The 19,217-nt window shown below is 41.4% G+C and overlaps 1 protein-coding gene across 2 annotated transcripts in view; it reads right to left on the bottom strand.

Annotated features, from left to right (window-relative positions):
* wnt4 (wingless-type MMTV integration site family, member 4) overlaps positions 1 to 15,682 on the bottom strand; it is a 31,736-nt gene extending 16,054 nt beyond the window's left edge. Inside the window, exon 1 of one of the 2 annotated variants that reach the window (XM_039799115.1) lies at positions 14,999 to 15,682. In XM_039799115.1, coding sequence (XP_039655049.1) covers positions 14,999 to 15,075 — 77 coding nt within the window. In that variant the 5' untranslated portion in view covers positions 15,076 to 15,682. The remainder of the gene's footprint in view (positions 1 to 14,998) is intronic. The other variant, XM_039799116.1, reaches the window with a different exon arrangement.
* Between the last annotated feature and the right edge of the window lie 3,535 nt (positions 15,683 to 19,217).

Here is a 19,217-nt window from a genome sequence, read left to right as displayed (position 1 = left end):
TTATGTACCGCAGTCATTTAAAGTAGCAGTGATAAAACCTCTTCTGAAAAAAAACACCATCGATCCTGAGGTCTTAGCAAACTAAAGACCTATATCTAACCTTCCCTTTTTATCCAAGATCCTTGAGAAGGTAGTTGCTAATCAGTTATGTGATTTTCTACATAGCAATAGTTTATTTGATGACTTTCAATCAGGATTTAGAAAGCATCATAGCACAGAGACGGCACTGGTGAAAATTACTAACGACCTTCTAACTGCTGCAGACAAAGGACTTGTCTCCATTCTTGTTCTACTAGATCTTAATGCTGCATTTGACACTATTGACCATACAATCCTGTTACAGAGATTGGAACACTTAGTTGGCATTAAAGGAATCGCTCTAAGCTGGTTTAAGTCCTATTTCTCTGATCGATCTCAATTTGTAAATGTTAATGATAAATCCTCCAAGTACACTAAAGTTAGCCATGGCGTTCCACAAGGCTCAGTGCTTGGACCAATTCTATTCTCCTTATATATGCTTCCTCTTGGTAATATTATTAGGAAACACTCAATTAACTTTCACTGTTATGCGGATGGTAATGGATGACCTATAATTTTCTGATGTTAAACTCTCACAAAACTGTTATTGTTATAAGTTATTGTGCTGGGCCCTAAACACCTCCGAACCTCATTATCTAAAGACATAGCTACTCTGGATGGTATTGCCCTGGCCTCCAGCACTACTGTCAGAAACTTAGGAGTTATTTTTGATCAGGATATATCCTTTAACGGCCATCTAAAACAAACCTCAAGAACAGCCTTCTTTCATCTTCGTAACATTGCAAAAATTAGGAATATCCTGTCTCAAAACGATGCTGTAAAACTGGTCCATGCATTCGTTACTTCCAGGCTGGACTACTGTAATTCCCTACTGTCAGGTTGCTCAAATAAGTCCCTTAAGACTCTCCAGCTGATCCAGAATGCTGCAGCGCGTGTTCTCACAAGAACTAAGAAAAGAGATCATATTTCTCCTGTATTAGCTTCTCTGCATTGGCTTCCTGTAAAATCCAGGACTGAATTTAAAATCCTTCTCCTGACCTACAAAGCTCTAAATGGTCAAGCACCATCATATCTAGAAGAGCTCCAAATACCTTATTGTCCCACTAGAGCACTACGCTCCCAGAATGCAGAGTTACTTGTGGTACCTAGAGCCTCTAAAAGTAGAATGGGAGCCAGAGCCTTTAGTTATCAGGCTCCTCTCCCAATCTGGGTTCGGGGGGCAGAAACTGTCACCACATTCAAGAATGAACTTAAAACTCTCCTATTTGATAAAGCTTATAGTTAGGGAATGAGGAATTGCTGTGTCCACCTAACTGGCCCACCTGCTTCTCTTCATAATTGTTAGATTAATAATATATAACAAAAGTAGAGGGATGCAGGACAGCACAGCCCGATCCAGCAGGGGAGAGTTCCAAGCCCGAACAGGCTACCTCTCCTTATGACCTGTCTCTCTTAGTTACGCTGTTATAGTTTTAGACTGCCGGGAGACTTCCTTCCTTTGACACACTGAGCTGCTCTCTCCTCTCCCTTTCTATTACCATTTGTGTGCATCCCGTCCCAGAAATGCTTGTTACTAATCCTAGCTTCTGGGGAGTTTACTCCCCAGAGTCCTTATGTTTTTTCAACCAGCGTATTTCCTTGGAGAACGTTGGCACCAAGATCCTGGTTGCAGCTGTCGCCGTGGTCTTGCTGCACTCCCTGCTGAGCTCTGCGGTACCCTGCAATGTCATGCTGCGTCCTGCTAAACCCTGCTGCTTCCTACTACGTCCATCCATGCTCTGCTGGGCCACGCTACATCCTGTAACGCCCTGCAGCGCACTGATATAACATTAACTACTACGACTACCATTTGAAGTCACTGTTCCATTATTTTCGCCACTGTTCATCATATCTCCAACCGGCACCGTCAGACACCGCCTACCAAGACCCTGGGTCTGTCCGAGGTTTCTTCCCAAGAGGGAGTTTTTCCTCGCCACTGTCGTACTGCTTGCTATTGAGGGAATTACTGTAATTGTTGGAATTGTTGGGGCTTTGTAAATTATAGAGTGTGGTCTAGACCTACTCTATCTGTAAAGTGTCTCAAGATAACTCGTGTTATGATTTGATACTATAAATAAAATTGAATTGAATTGAATTTTTCTTGAGTAATAAATGAATAAATAAATAAAAATGAAATAGCCATTCCCAAATCATAGATAGCTCACTGAGAAATAAAACTCATCAAATGCTTATTAAACAAACCATCAAAAATGAAAAATGAAAGTACTGCAGTAGTTGGTTTAGGAGCACTTTGGGCGGTGGTGGTAGTGGTAACAATGGGTGGGTGTGTTATTGTAGGAAGGACTAGGTGGATATGATTTAAAGTCATAATACTCAAAAAGCCTAGCTCTGACGTATTTAGTTTAAATAAAATAAATGTTGAGAAACAGTAGCTTCACAAAAAGGAATGAAAGACAGTGTAAAAAGGTCAAAGGGAATCATTTAAAGTGAAGGATAAAAAACGGAAGCAAAGCAGGTACAGTGATAAGAGAGGAAAGCATCTGATGAGTTCAGTTAACACAGTTGAGTGAGCAGCTAGAGGCTCGTGTGTATGTGGCTACACGTGTGTCTGGGTGTATTTGTATGCTGCTGGCTCCACTAGAGCTCATTTCCCCCTAAAAATAACATGCTCTGCCAACACCACAACCCTTACGCACACACACGCACGCACACACACACACACACACACACAAACACACACACACACACACACACACACACACACACACACACACACACACACACACACACACACACACACACACACACACACTTTAACGCACATTTGGGAAAAGAGGCAATAAAAGCCATGAAATTAACCTCCTGCATGGTGTTAGTGCAGTGGCCCCTAAAGGCTAGGAATCAATTAGTGTGAGTGTGTGTGTGGGTGTGTGTCAGTATGCATACAACCTCATCCACTGTCCTAGTCGTAAGCCTGTCCTCAGATTCTCTGTCATGTTTCCTGTCTATTTAGGTCTTTCAGGTGATGCACAGCAACAAACACTCTGCATGAAACAATAGCTGCAAACAGCTGATTGTTTCTAAATGCAGTACTTGGCTGGAGCTGATTCCTGTGCTGTGTGTCGGAAGCGTTCTGTTTTCCGTTTGCAGTCTGTTTGTAGTCCGAGTAGTATTGACCAATCATGTTTGAGCAGGCTTTGGTTGCATACAGGTCCTTGTGGAGTGCAAAAGAGACTGAAACTATTCGCCAAAATGCAATCTCAAAAGCCCATCGGCTATCGTCTGACGTCGTTTTAGATTTTAGTTTTTTGCTTTTTAAAAAATGTATCTGCATTCATATGCAGATATTTGTTTAGGCTATAGAAATTAGGTGAAATGTCGTCTGGACTAAAACACCTACTAAAATTATCAACTAGGACTGTTAACAATGACTGCCAAACAGAACCCCAAAAATATTGGTCGTTGCCCCCAGAGGCTAAATCGTCGCCAGACCGATAGCCGATGAGTTTCGAGATTGAGTAGAACAAAGATGATAGGCATGCATGTTCATATCAGATTTTGAGTTAGCAAGTAGTCTCTATATGTCTGTAAAACATTATCCATTTGCAGGGTTGCAGCTTTTAGTTCTCAATCTATTTTAAACATTTTTGTATTTTAAAAGAGTATCTACTAGTAAGAGATAGTTAGGATAGTGTAGGAATCTTTTCACACAAGACAAAGAGTCTAAAGCCATGCTAGCTAGTGTTAACATGCTAACATGCACAAGATGACAATGCTAACATTTCTACAAAACATACAAAATGTTTGATGATGATGGCGTGAATTGAAAAGTTAGAGTATCACCAAAGTGAGTAGGATTCGACTTATGTGAACCATGAATGTCTGTAGAAAACTGCAATCCATCCTTTGGTTGTTGTAGGGTGACCAAATGTCCACTTTTTACGTACTGTCTGGGGTGTCCGGGGGGGTTTTATAAATTCATGAAAATGTCCGGTTTTCACTGTTTTTAATGGGACCATTAAGCTGCTTTGTGGGCGGCTCTGCGACGCGCACATACACAGGCACCAGAGCAGACAGCGGAGCTGCATTGCACACAAAATGCCAAAGCGTTTCCTGCTAAAGATTTCACACCGTGGTCAGAAAACACAGGGGGGAGACACTTTGTTTCTCTCACTATGACTCTAGAGTCATACTCGCTCGCCGTCACTCTCATTTTTGGACAATTGAGGCATAATAAAGCATGTTCATTAACCTCTGAGAAGCCTGTCTGGGTTTGTGTCTCGAGGCTGGGCCGAGTGTCCTCTTTTTTGGAAATCAAAATATGGTCACCCTAGGTTGTTGAGATATTTCAGTCTGGATCAAAGTGGACGGACTCTCTGACACACCGGCATTGCCATAAAAAGAAAGTAGTTTGTATTCAACCAGATACCACAAGTCACTTGGAAATCTGGTGAGGGGGTGGCCGAGCCTATTGGTGTATAGTGTCCCTTGATCCCTCTTACCCATCCCTTTCAGTTTGGTGGAAAGAAATGGGAGATTAGAAATGTGTCTGTAGTTATGGTAAATCTATGTTAGGATATATTTTGGAGAATCAGTTTTATTTATGGCCTACATGTCAAAGGATAATACAAAAGGGGAAAGATTCAGTACATTTAAAGGGATAAGAGGGATGGGGTCTAATTTGGATGGACTTGATCATTTTAAGTTTGTCATTAAAGCGGAGCTTTGAGCTCTTATATTTTCAATTTGATGGATAAAAGTAGTTCATGAAATCATAAGCTGAAAAGAATGGGATTGCATTATTACAGTTTCAAAGATGAATTTATGGTTGTTTTTATTTTCACATTCAGTTTGAATAGATAAGGAGATAAGCTCGCTTGTACTAGAAAACCGAAATCATTGATGTGCAGCGGGCAGGTTTGGACATGCACCATGTTCACTCCTGCTAACTATTTACACAGTTAACACACATGTATAAACTGTGTGTTGTACACAAGTTTGTATGTATAAAGAACTCTCTGTATATGAGGTTAGAGGTTCTGTTAACTAGGCATCACTACAGAACACGATGGACATCAGAGATAGCAATATCCTTGGAAAGTGCAAGTCAAACTGAACCTAAAATGATTTGTATCATGTCTATGTGCTCAGATTTGACTGAGTTAAAACTCTGTGAAGGAGTTTGATTTGGAAGCAAATTGCAGCAATCAGGCTTGTGAGGGTCCTGTTTAATAGACCTTATTTTCTTTTCGCCTATTTGCCACACCCAAATGGAAAAGTTTATAACAGAAGAACTGGAAGGCCAGAATGCAGGTATGAGGCTTCATTTGAAACCTCAATTATTCTAGATTCTGAAACTGTGCTTGTGTAGCATTTGACTTGAACACAACCTAAACTACATCAGTTTAAAAATAGTTCCTTGTGTATAATAAGTGATATTTGAATATCAATAACTAAGACATGCTTTATGCCACAGTATGCAAATCCCCTCACATACCTTCTACATCTCGTCAACAACAGCTGTATAACGTTTCAGACGTCTAGGCCTAACCTTATGGAAGCTAAGGAGTTTTTAGTTTGTGGTGTCACTGGTGTCCCTGAACCTCTCCAAAACCTCCTCAAGTGACCAAATTGTGCTAATTGCTTTTACTCAGTTCTGTGACATTGGGAAAATACATGCTAAAGCATTTAGATGTCTATAAAAACTTTTTACATTCATTCAAACTTTGTTAATCATCTTTTTTTCTTACAAAACATGCGTTCTATTGGACTGTCTCACATGCACTGTTCCTATCCATGCTATACACCATTAGAAAGGGAATTTGCTTGGCCGAAATCATCATGATAGACGTGTTGATAGCCAATGACAGCTCGTTCTACCACGCTTTGGTGCACATGATTTTGGTAAAATAAACTGGTGAACGATTCAATTGCGGGGAATCGAATCGATCTAATGATGTGTCACATATCTATCGTGACTACGGTTTTTAACATTTGTATTTTAATGCTTAATCATCAGAATAAGGGGGCTATGCCTATATGTAGTTGTAGTAGATGTAGATGTGTGTGTGTGTGTGTGTGTGTGTGTGTGTGTGTGTGTGTGTGTGTGTGTGTGTGTGTGTGTGTGTGTGTGTGTGTGTGTGTGTGTGTGTGTGTGTGTGTGTCTTAATGTGAAACAGAACCAAACTATCGTAATGGGCCGCGACCACGAGGGTACAAACTAGATTTGATAAAGTACTGTCATTGCCTCCATGATCTGTATGTCACAGCCACGGCTGCTGTTGGAACTGCCAAGCGTGTTGATGAACGTGCCAAACTACAATAACTACCTTCCAGTTGTTTTTAGAACACCAGCATACACCTGTCCCTTTCACCCCAGCAGTATCTTTGCCTCACATTTCTACCTCCTTCAAGTCTCCCACCTCACAGTCTGACAGTATGACATTTAGAAATGCAATCAGCTGTTCACAAACATTGTTGCCCAGGAGCACGAGCACTTCCACATGGCCGACAGAGGGTGTGTTGTGTCTCCTAAAAGCCCCGTGCACCTCACTGTGGATCTGCCAGAACTGTCTCTTGTCTTTCAGCGACCCAGGTGTTTTCTCGTCAGCCAGAGCTGGTGGTAATCTGGTCATCAGATTCCCCGCGGCTCCAAGTGTGTCACGATAATTGTACACACTCTGATGACAAGAGGGCTCGAAATAACATGCCACAGCTTTAGCACATTCATGCTTGTGTGTGCGTGTGTGTGTGTGTCTGTGTGTGTGTGTGTATGTGTGTGAAAGACGTGTGAGGCGCCAGTGTGTACTGCAATGCCAAGGTCTCTGCTTTCTCTGGTTACCCATCAGCTGCCATCTCTTTAGCACCTCACCATGGTTGTCCAGGACATATGCATGTATGTTCACACACACACACACACACACACACACACACACACACACACACACACACACACACACACACACACACACACACACACACACACAGTATATAAAGAGATATTATCTGTGATATGTGTAACACCAGGATGCAACTGAGAATGTTGAGTAATATAGGTGTGTATTCAGTGTATTCAGTAGTTTAGAGGGGAAATCATAACTATTCTGCCTAAACCAGAATATTAAGTAATAACATCCAACCACATTTGTTTCCATCTATTGGTTGCTTTGCTGCCATATCTTTTGCTTCATGTTGACAATAGCAAATGGCAGCCAAACATGAACGCACTGTTCAGTACTGAAAGTTAAGTGTTTAAAAAGCAAACACTCAACTCTTTCTAGGTTTTAAAGGGGATGTTCTTTCTCAAGCAAATAAATGAGGATTCTAATCCTTTCTCCAGAACGGCTTCATGACAGTTTCACTAAACAAATAAATGAAACTGAGCAAGGCGTGCTCGAAAAGATGCCAGATGTAATCCTTCTTTTGCCTCAGCAGTGGTGAGGAATTATTCACAACCACTATGGTTGCTTTTTCTTGAGTCAGTGTTTAAGGTTTTTACCCATTAAGTGACTTTGAAAACAAGGACAAAAAAATCTGTATTTTGGTGTCAGCTAAGGCACACTGAGGTTATTTCCTGCAGTTTGTAATCTTGCTAACTCGGTGTGGCAAAATTAATCCAGTGGCACACTGAAATCTTGGTGCCAAAAATGAGTGTTCATACTATTTTGGTCACGTTATTTGGTGAAGGACACACCCATATAAACCTCTCAGAAATCACACAAACCGTTTTCAGCTTTTATTCTCCGTTTTTCAACCAGCTGACGTGATCACACACACAAATTAAAGTTTTTTCAGGTATGGCATTAATGCCACTGAGGCAGAATGAAGATTAAAAGTGAGATTCTTATCAGCTCTGTAATAACAGTTAGTACGCAGCCTATACTGAAGGCCTTTCCTTTGCACTGGTGATTCGCTTTAAGGCGGCAGGTATCTGTTTCAACTGCACTCTCTAACCCCTTTTTTCCACCGGGCACATCTGCGCTGCGTTCTGGATGCGCCGCGACCTCTGCGAGCAATCGCTGCCATTCTAGTCAATGCTTGATACACCAGCCTCTCCACCACACGTCCCACAATCGTGTGTGAAGCGGCTCCTGGCTCCACTAAAGATAAGCGCCAGGTCTGTTTTCACGCGAGCCACGGGCTGTTCGGTCAGCCGGGCAGGAAGTGAAACAGCGAGAGTATCCGGTCAATTCACCAAAAGACTACTTGCTACCGTAGTCGCTCTTAGTGTTACGTCATCTTCAAACGCTTTAAAATGCCTTTTATTTTAAATTGACGAACATCATATTTGTAATCCATGGATCAATTAAAACGGGATGAAAAAATAATTATTATCTGTCTTGGTCCCATTGGCCGGAAGTAGAAGGGCGTGACTTCAGCTCTCTATTACAACTACACACCTGTAAAGTTTCCTGACTAAATCATGCACGGTTGTGAAGCTATCACAGTGATAAAATCTGGCTGCAGACATATCAACACCTGGCTCAAGTGCTCAAAACTGCCTCTGTGGTAGTTCCCGCTGCAGGAGGTGGAGGTGTCTCCAGGACCATATTCTATATCAACGACAATTCATTTCCAGGATTGTTCAGGCGCTGGATGTCCCTCATTTTCGGTGGATGTCCGTCACCTTCCTCTTTTGTTGTGTTGGCGTTCTAACCTCTTGTGGATTAATGAGGACTATGGTTAACTAAATCCAGACATCTGTCCAATCTGAGTTTTCTGTTGTACGACTACGACTACTTTTGAACGTACACATGTTCCACCAAAACATTTCTTTGGATGTTGTATTGTATTTACATATAATGTACATATAATAATAAAAATAAAAGACATAAAAAAAACAAAAACAAGTTCCTTCCTGAGAATATTTCTCAATGCGAGACTACCTGGTTCACATTTTGCTATGATGACACACACACACACACACACACACACACACACACACACACACACACACACACACACACACACACACACACACACACACACACAGACTTGCAAGGTGAAAATAATACCAGAGTTAATATCAGCATTAATAGTGGCTTCGTTGTCGTGGCTAATAACTATGTGTTTTAGATTTTGGGGTGAACTGGCCCTTTAAATGTAACTGAACATCTTCTTATAGACTAAGACGAAGCCCTGAGTGGGTCCTCTTGCCAATTTATTTGGATTCTTACTAGCCAGTACATTCCTAGATACATCCCCCACACACACACACTTTCCTGCTTCTTCTCTATCATTGTGTTCAGCATTGTGTGTCTGTTTGATGAGTTGAAGCATGCTAGTGCACTGTAAGTGGTTACCATTCTTCTGCAGTCAGTGTGGTAATTACTGAGTGTGTGCCACTGTTGGGGAAGATGCCAGCGTACATGCTCAATCATAAAAATCACACACATACACCACACACACACACACACACACACACACACACACACACACACACACACACACACACACACAAACAAACACAGGGCGCAGGGCAAGAGGAGGAAGAGGAGGAGGAGGAGAAGGAGGGTGATGACGGACAAACCAATGAAAAGGAGCATTCAAATCCCTGTTCGGCAGTGGGACACTAAACATGACTCAGCAGCAACAGAGATTTGGCAAAGTGATCCCAAAGTGACAAGCAGAGCAACAGGTGAGGTAAAGAAACAGGCTGAGGTTTAATGTGACGTCAGAAAGGTGTTGGACACATTTTAGCGGTTCTGAATCATAGTCAGTGAATGCAGATTCAAAGAAATGTTTCATGAGTGACAGAATAATAATCAGGTTTGCAACTAACCATTATGTTCACTATCAATTAATCTTCTAAGTATTTTTTTCAGCTAATACAAAAAGGAAAACCAGAAAATGTTCATATTCGCAAAGCTACAGCCAGTGGATTGCTGGCACCATTAATCGATGCTAAGCAAACATAACTGTTTATGTAATACATTTCTAAACTACTTTTTAGGGGAACCATTCTGATTTTAATAAATAATCAAATATCTATTAATTGTGTAAACAAAATTTGACCTGCTTTATCAAAACGTTATTACTATCCCAATGGATAAATCAACAAAACTCTAGACCTTATGTAACACCACCAATTTCACACAGAGAAGATTAGATTGCTAGACATCAGGAGCCCGTGTAAATGGCAGTAGCCTATAAAGCCTACTGTGGTCATGGAGGAGCGTTGACATGACGGAGTGCCCCTTAAAACTTTATTGAACTTTTGAGGCCCTCGCTTCTTCAATTTCATTTTATTTATAAGGGTCAATGTGCAATTAAAACATAAATGTGACCATTTGATGCATTGCACCAGAGTTAGCCTTTGGCTAATTTACATCTGCAGTCCCTCGGAAAACACAAATACAAATACAACATTTTAAAAGTTGAAACATCGCTTAATGAGTAAAAAAACAAATAACAGTGTTTTACATTTCATATCACACACACACACACACACACACACACACACACACACACACACACACACACACACACACACACAACTTTTGTTTGTTAGCTTCCAGTTGCTATTGCTTGCTATAGTAAATACTAAAAAAAGTTAAAAGTCTTATGGTGAGTGTCCATAAACGCGTTGTTTTTACAGATGGGAAAGCCCCGCTAGCATTGCACGCTAGTGGGCTTGCCACCTAGCCTGGAAATCCAGACCCAAATCCGAAAAATTAAGGGTCTGGCATGGAGTAATGAAAATGGCCCAACTTGAGGGGCGGCACCAAGCATGCATTTGAAAATCTCACAAACACTGCGACCAATCACAACAAGACACGGGGTGACGTATCCAAAGCCCCATACGCTTAGCTACCAGAGGAGCTAACTGGTAGATTAATCGCTTAGCTACCAGAGGAGCTAACTGGTAGATTAAACCCTTAGCTACCAGCGGAGCTAACTGGTAGATTAAACTCTTAGCTACCAGTGGAGCTAACTGGTAAATTAATCTCTTAGTCACCAGAGGAGCTAACTGGTAGATTAGACTCTTAGCTACCAGCGGAGCTAACTGGTAGATTAAACTCTTAGCTACCAGCGGAGCTAACTGGTAGATTTAACTCTTAGCTACCAGAGGAGCTAACTGGTAGATTTAACTCTTAGCTACCAGCGGAGCTAACTGGTAGATTAAACTCTTAGCTACCAGAGGAGCTAACTGGTAGATTAGACTCTTAGCTACCAGAGGAACTAACTGGTAGATTTAACTCTTAGCTACCAGAGGAGCTAACTGGTAGATTAAACTCTTAGCTACCAGCGGAGCTAACTGGTAGATTAAACTCTTAGCTACCAGAGGAGCTAACTGGTAGATTAAACTCTTATCTACCAGAGGAGCTAACTGGTAGATTAGACTCTTATCTACCAGAGGAGCTAACTGGTAGATTAGACTCTTAGCTACCAGAGGAACTAACTGGTAGATTAAACTCTTAGCTACCAGCGGAGCTAACTAGTAGATTAAAGTCTTGCTGTATCCGGTCGGCAAAACAGCAACAACGTCCTTCTTGCAAAGGAAGGATTGGGGCACCGTCTTCTGTTCCTCTTTGAGATAAAAAGCCAAGTCTACTGGACTCGACGCCCCGCTCCTCCGAAGTCCACGTGACGCTACCAGAATGCATTGCACGGCTGCTTAAATAGAAATGAATTGGAAGAGGGGAAATGACGCTGACAGGACACACACCATGAGTCCTGTTTAGTTCACACAGCTACTATACATTTTATGTTTCTGTGGTGAAATTTCTTTCAGTAGCTCTGATGCTAATTTATGAGTATAATGATCAATAAATCAAAATCAATCAACATTTATTCATAAAGCACTTTAAAAAGCAACCAACGTTGCACAAGGTGCTGTACAGAACAAAGTAGAAATCATTTAAAACATTTACAACATTTAACATTTAAAACATGAAACAGTATCACAGTAAAAATGTTGTCAGCCTCAGCTGGGAAAGGCCAAGGAAGAAAGGTGGGTTTTAAGAAGAGATTTAAAATGAGACAGTGAAGAAGACTGTCTAATAGGCAGAGGTAGCTCATTCCATATTTTTGGAGCTGCCACAGCAAAAGCACGATCCCCTTTAAGTTTCCGCTTTGTTTTAGGGACATTCAGGCGCAGTTGTTCTGCTGACCTGAGTGAGTGGGTCGGAGTGGAGGGGTCAAGCAGCTTGGACAGGTAGGATAGGGCAAGAACATTTAAGGATTTAAACACAAGTAAATTCATTTTAAAATGGATCCTAAAATATATGGGCAGCCAGTGGAGTGAAGCTAAAACGGGGGTAATGTGCTCATATTTACGTGCTCCAGTTAAGAGACGGCACTGATGCCTACATATAGGGCGTTACAGTAATCCAACCGAGTGGTCACAAGGGCGTGTATTACTGTCTCAAAGTGCTGCCGAGTAAGAATCGGCTTTATTTTGGCTAACTGCGTAATGATGCAGGTTGTTTAAGTTATTAATATTATTTACATTCTTCAAAAATGATCATTAAAGCAGATTCATTTTACTTTGTTGGCCTGCAAGCTCATTTATCAACATGCATTAAAAACAATTTTTTTTACCCAACTATGTAATAATAATACGTTTAACAATTACCTTTATATACTTATTACACAATAATGTGCACATGTAATAGAAAACGGGACAACGTATTAGTCTCCACTGTGACTCTGTGTTTTGGATGAAGACAAGAAAGAAAGAAAATTATAGCACTTGTTTTTATTGGTCACACTGTTGTTAAAAACATAATAAACACATTCTGACCATGGTTGTCTCTCTCACAGTTTAAATGATTGACGTGAGAGAGATGAAGGAAAACAAACTATATAGGCTATAGAGAGATGTTTATTTGACTGATTGCAATGAACAGTCCTGTCCAATCAAGTGCTGCTGTGGTAAAGTGCTGGGTATACACAGCAGGTGTGTTGCTGCATGCTTTATGGTCCAGCAATAATCTTTCTCCTAATTGCTTCTTATCCTTTGACCCCGAGAGTACCTGCTGCTGTGTGTATAGGTGAAACTGAAGCTTGACGGTTTGTTGAGGTGTTGAGGACTGAGATGCAGTGCCTACAGCCCCACACGGATTTTCCTCAGCAGTGTAATCCCGCCGAGCAGACTGGCAGCTCGGCAGCCTGCCTGTACATGCCTGCTCTGTACTGCTGTCACCACGCCTTCAGCCTCAAACAACACAATTACCCTGCACTCAGTGACAGAGTTCAAGGTAGACAGCGTTGTTTTGGCAAGGCTGTAATTTCATTTATTCCGACGAATCTGTCAATGATATCAGTTAGGCCATCTTCTGCTGTCTTGATGTAAAAACACATAAGTCTGTAGTGAACCTTTTATAAACCTTACAAAGTTAATACAGAGAAATTAAGTAAAATAATGTCAATGAAAGTCAAGGAGGATTATAAAAGGAGGGAATTATGTCATATAATAATAACTATCAATGACAGGTATAATTATACTGCCCGAGCCTCAACTCTCTGGAAGGGAACAGGAAGGTCCTGCCTAAATGATGAGCGTGGCTTGTAAATTTGCTGAAGCTAAGAGGAATGAATGGCAGCAGAAAATGGAGCAGAGCCTGCGGAGGAATGCAGAAACCCACCTAACCACCTCCCACAGGCTGCCGGGAGAGCAGGCACACACATGCGACCCAACCGACCGGCCCCAGGAAGAGGTGGCACTGTGCAGTTCAACTACAGAGTCACACTGTGTTTTTGGAGCCCCTGTAGTCTGACTGCTTCAAGATCTCCACACATCAAATACATGAATGAATAATAAAATATTTCTATATGGGCTGACATTTGTCTGTGAGCTTATAGTGACCTTGTTGAACTTTTAATTTTCCCTTATTTCCTGAGTTCTCTTTATTTATTTTTACTATTATGTTCATATAGCCGACAAACTGGTGTCCGCCTGCAGAACTTCATGGTAAATTAATAGTGGTGTTACTCTACTTTATTTATTTAGGTAGGCTATTTTAAGTATTTAAGAGTCACTGTAATATGCATGTAGTATTCAGGCACTGATTATTTACTGGGATATGTCTTTTATTTTATAGAATTCACTTTTTGGAATAGTTTCTTACGCTCAAATGCAGTTGAACTGACACACACCTGCATATTATTAACAGCATCTTTGTCTGACCTTATAATAGGCTGTTGGTGATGACAAAATATAAATTTAGGACTATGAACAAGAGTTTTTGAGACTGCAGGTCAGAGGATGAAATGGTCTGTGAACTCCTGTTTGTTGAAGCATTTCCAAGGTGAACAATTATTCAGTTTGTGTTCTTGCCATTTATAAGGAAATTAGCACATTAAGTTTTACAGGCTGCATCATCTTAATTGTTACTACAAGGTCTTGATCACATAATTACGAAAATCTCTTGATATTTACTTCATTGAAAGAAATGAGGTTGAGGGTTATGTTGGCAAAAAGATAGGCAGAGGAGACCTGTTCATTTAGAAATAAAACTTTATAACCCTTTTTCTATAGGCTGCACATGCATATTAATGCCACATGTCCATCTTCCATTATTGACCTATATTAGTTTCATAGATAAAACATTTCACATGAAAAGAAATGAGATGTCAATGTCAATCAATAATTTGACATTTCACCTGTGACATTTCACCTATGGGAACCTGCACCTTTGCATGAAGAGCATGTGCTTTTTAACTTGTGGGTGACTCTTTTGTAAGGGTCTTTGCGGGGGGATGTATCGGTGTTGGTAAATTATTAAGTCTTGGCGAGAGGGGAGAGGGAGTGTGCGCGCGCGTGTATGTGTGTGTGTTTGTGTGTGAGATGGTTAACAATTAACCCGAGCGGGCAACAAGCCGGAGGGAAAGAGGAAAGAAGATGTGAAGATGAGGAGGAATAGGAGGAGATGAGGTGAAAGAGTGGAAGTGAAAAAACAGTGAGAATGTGGTCCACTTTCTAAAATCAGGAGTAGAAATGTGGAGTCCAACTTACAGCCAGTTACTTGCGTTGGCGGAGAGGAGCGCACAGCAGAGCATCAGGACGCACCGCAAAACATACTCCTCAGTCATCTCGAGAGGGAGGTCGGGGAGACTAGTGAGAGCTGAAATAATCCCGAGGTGGACAAGGGGTCGGCGGTGAAAAAGAAGCAGCGGCGGGGTCCGTAGAATGCTGTTAATCCATCGTCCCGCATCCAGTGGATCATCCACCGGGGAGGCGCGCAGCTTCACGGTCCGTCCGCGCGGTTCTCCCGTCCCTCCCTCTGACACTCCGCACTCAGAAGGGACGGGGAGAGGGGGAAAAGCAGGATGCTAAAAATACAATCAAAACTCTGGAGCCGCTCGGGCTGAATCGGACCCTTCTCCTCAATCAACTTGTTTGCTTTCTTTCTCAGCTGCGCGTTTACCCCAGCCGGGACAGCGCGTGGATGCAGTCAATAAATGAGCTCTCAGGCGGTTCTTCCTCCTTTCTGAAAGGCTTATCACCCGATACCGGCTCGCGCTCTAAGACAAGCGGGGCTCTCCTGTCAGCGCGCGGCGGGCTCTCCAACTCTCCCCGGACACATGCACACACGCTGAGCGTAAAATACGCACGGTTCCTCCTCACACACCACCGTCTCTCGGTGCATCTGGTAGAAGAGAGATGTGTGCTGACTTTAGTTGAGGGGCGGAGGATATAGAGGTATGGCAGCGAGATGGGAGTTTTTTAGGGATGAAGGAGGCGGGTTTAGTGCGCTGCTTAGGTACTGTGTGTGTGTGTGTGTGTGTGTGTGTGTGTGTGTGTGTGTGTGTGTGTGTGTGTGTGTGTGTGTGTGTATGTGTGTGTGCTGGGACAATGTGTGTGTTTTAGAGGTCTCCTGGGAGGATGCAATAGCACAGCCATTCACTAATGCCCTCCCCAGCCACCCCTATTCCTCTCCCACACACACCTAAACACGCTCTCTTTCACTCACACACATACACACACTCCTCAAACCGCACACACTTCTTGGCAGCACCTCACGCTCCCTGTCACACACTCAACCAAATACTCTGCGGTCAACAGGCTATTTAAAGCTTGGCTGCAAAATGTCTGCATTTGAAACCAGCAAATCCCAATAATATGACAAATGTCAGCTACACACCATTGATTGATGAAAACGTTATAGGAGGATAATAAGGTGAGGCAGCCATGCTGGCCTCATGTACCGAGGACTAAATGACTCACCTGATCCTGGCGAAGAGCGAAGTAGAGGACTGAAGACGGCAAGATTATATTTTATCGAATATAATATTTTATTTTTTAAACAAAAACAATTAAATGAGAAAAAAACACATGTACCTTATTTATTATCAAGGCTGCCTGGGTCCATCACTACAAATTACTTTTTAAAACCCACAGGACTTTATTTTTAACACCAGCGAGAATCCCAAGGTTTCCAAATATGTCAGACTGAGTTATTGGTAAAGGTGTATAAAAAGATGGACAAACATGTACTTCTATTTAACATGTTGCAGCCATATGAGAAAATGTTCATTCAGTATAAGCAACAGTATTTTGAAAAAAAAAGGATAAAAGAGAATAGAGGAAAGATATTACACTTACACGTTATTCAAGGGAGATTTGACGGACCAAAAATAGTCCGAGAGGTTTATTTAAAAAGATAGAACTTTATTTAATATTGCCCAAGATGCTCAACATTCAGAGTGAAAGAAATACTGTACCTACATACACACAGGCACACATGCACTACGCATAAGGTAAGGAAAGATGAGATCAGACTTTGTTAATCCCAGGAGGGAAATTTAGTAACAGCACAAAAAAAGACCAGAGAGAAAGACAAGAATAGGATACCGTTTGTTTTCTCTCTACATATATTAGTATGAATCCAGTGACTAGACAAGATAAGATCCTTCATTGAGAGGAAATGTGTGTGTTGTCGAAGCACAAATCACAAAGACAGAGAAGTAAGTTTAGATACAGAGAGAAAAATGTAACAAATGAATAAGTAAAATAAAATAGTGAGAATGTGATAAGAGATAAGAGATAAGGAAAACTTTATTGTCTGTTCACACAGAAATGTTTCTTGCATCACCTGCTCCAACACTCAACAGTATTACATAAAAACACAAAAGCAATAAAACAGATGTAAGGTCACCCTCCAATAATCATCAACAAGACATGATACAATATAAACAAACATTTGACACACCTGTCAGTCATGCACACACACACACACACACACACACACACACACACACACACACACACACACACACACACACACACACACACACACACACACGACATCCAAAAAACATATAGGCCTAGGAGCATATAAAGATAAAAAACAAACATAACAGCAAAAGAGTCACAATTACCAATACCCAGGACGACAGAAGTCTAATTTAAAAACATTTTATTGAGTTATTTACCTTCATCAAAGCCACATGATATCGTCTCGTCAGTGTTTAAATATTTGCAAAACCCAACGACAGATTTAATTGGTGACCAATAGCATTAATTTATGAAAAGAAATGAAAATCACGAAATAAATGGAGATACAAATTTTTTGACCGACAGCGACAATATGAGATATTATATTATATTTCACCAATTAAATTATATTGTGTATATATATAATGCAAGAGTAATTTGATGCAAAAAAACATAACGTTATAACAGAGAAGAATATATCTGTATTGATATAGTTTATAATGTAATTAAACACTGCCTAAAGATGGCCGACACAGCAGCAGTGCTTGAGTGAAGCTCCTCAAATCTCAGTCTGCTAATTGCGCTAATTAACTAACTTTCGTGCATTTCTATCCCACGTCAAGTTCTGAGTGTTACTAGAGCCACTTGTGAGTTTTTGTGACCTGTTGGACGGTCACTGTTACAATTTGTTCACTTGATCATCTCACCTGTGCTCCGCCATGGAACAAAACGTGACCAACGCATTCATTCTGAGCGCTCTCCAACAACTTAAGCAAGAGATGTTCACGTATTTTGACCTGAAACTTGACAACCTGCAAACAGCTGCCAATGCGTTGCAGTCTTCCCTTAAATCTCTCGGGGATCAAGTAGGCGAGCTCGAATTTAGAGTCAGTTCAAATCAGGATAACATAAATGATCTAGAGCAATGTGATGAGATGCTGGAGAAGCAAAATGCTGTCCTGCTACAGAAAACCGAGGACGCCGAAAATCGGAGCAGAGCCCTAAATCTTCGATTCATTCACGTTCCTGAGCGAGCTGAAGGTACAGATACAATCAGCTTTATTGTACGTTTACTCACCACTCTCTTCGGCGAAGCCAGCTTTTCCACTCCACCGGTGATCGAGCGCGCTCATCGTACTCCTGTAGTTTCCTCCAAACGGGATTCCAAAGCTGGTCCAAGACCCATACTGGCAAAGTCTCTTCACTTTCAGGACAAACTTAAAATCCTCCGCCTCGCTCGGGAGAAAAAGTAGCTGATGTACCAAGGCTCTAGAGTTTTCATTTATCCCGACATCAGCCACGGTTTGACGCAGAAACGCAGCCTGTTTGACCCGTTGAAAAAGAAACTGCGCGAGATGGGGATCCGCTGAAGCTCACCTCTGCAACTCTCCGGACGAAGTGGAGCTGTTCATTCGGGATGTTCAGATGAAGTCTCCCTAATTCGGGTCTGTCCTGATTTGCATTGCTTCTTATACTTTGAACTTTGTAACTCTCCTATCCTGCATTCAATTCCTGAATCTTTATTCTGTGAATCGTAAACTGTGGTGCTTTGCGACTTGACGCAGGGTCATGCTTTACCGACGCATGCCCTCCCCGATGATTTATTTATTTTTTTATCTGCAGACTGAGACTTGGATCTTTTCCTTTTCTTTCATTTTGTAGCTTTTGTTAATGTTTTTGCATGTTTACCTGTCTGTTTTTGTAGTGTTTGTGTGTATATGGTTTTGTGTGTGTGTTGACTCCCATGGCGCTCACCCACCTTTTTTATTTTGCAATATGTACTTACATAGATCTCTTCACTAGTCACTGTATTTTAATTTATTTTTTTCTCTGATAAATATGGGTAAAGGTCTTTACATTATGCACCTGAATATTAGAAGTCTACTCCCCAAAATCGACCAACTACGAGCTTGGTTGGCCTATAATAATCCAAATATTATTACGTTATCCAAAACTTGGCTTACCAGCAACATTTCTGACGCCGATATTAGCATAGACAACTATAAACTGTTTAGAT

This window comes from Perca fluviatilis, chromosome 4 (assembly GCF_010015445.1).
Source record: "Perca fluviatilis chromosome 4, GENO_Pfluv_1.0, whole genome shotgun sequence".
Lineage (NCBI taxonomy): Eukaryota > Metazoa > Chordata > Actinopteri > Perciformes > Percidae > Perca > Perca fluviatilis.
Note: the sequence above shows the minus strand (reverse complement) of the source record. Positions and strands in the feature narration are given on the sequence as shown.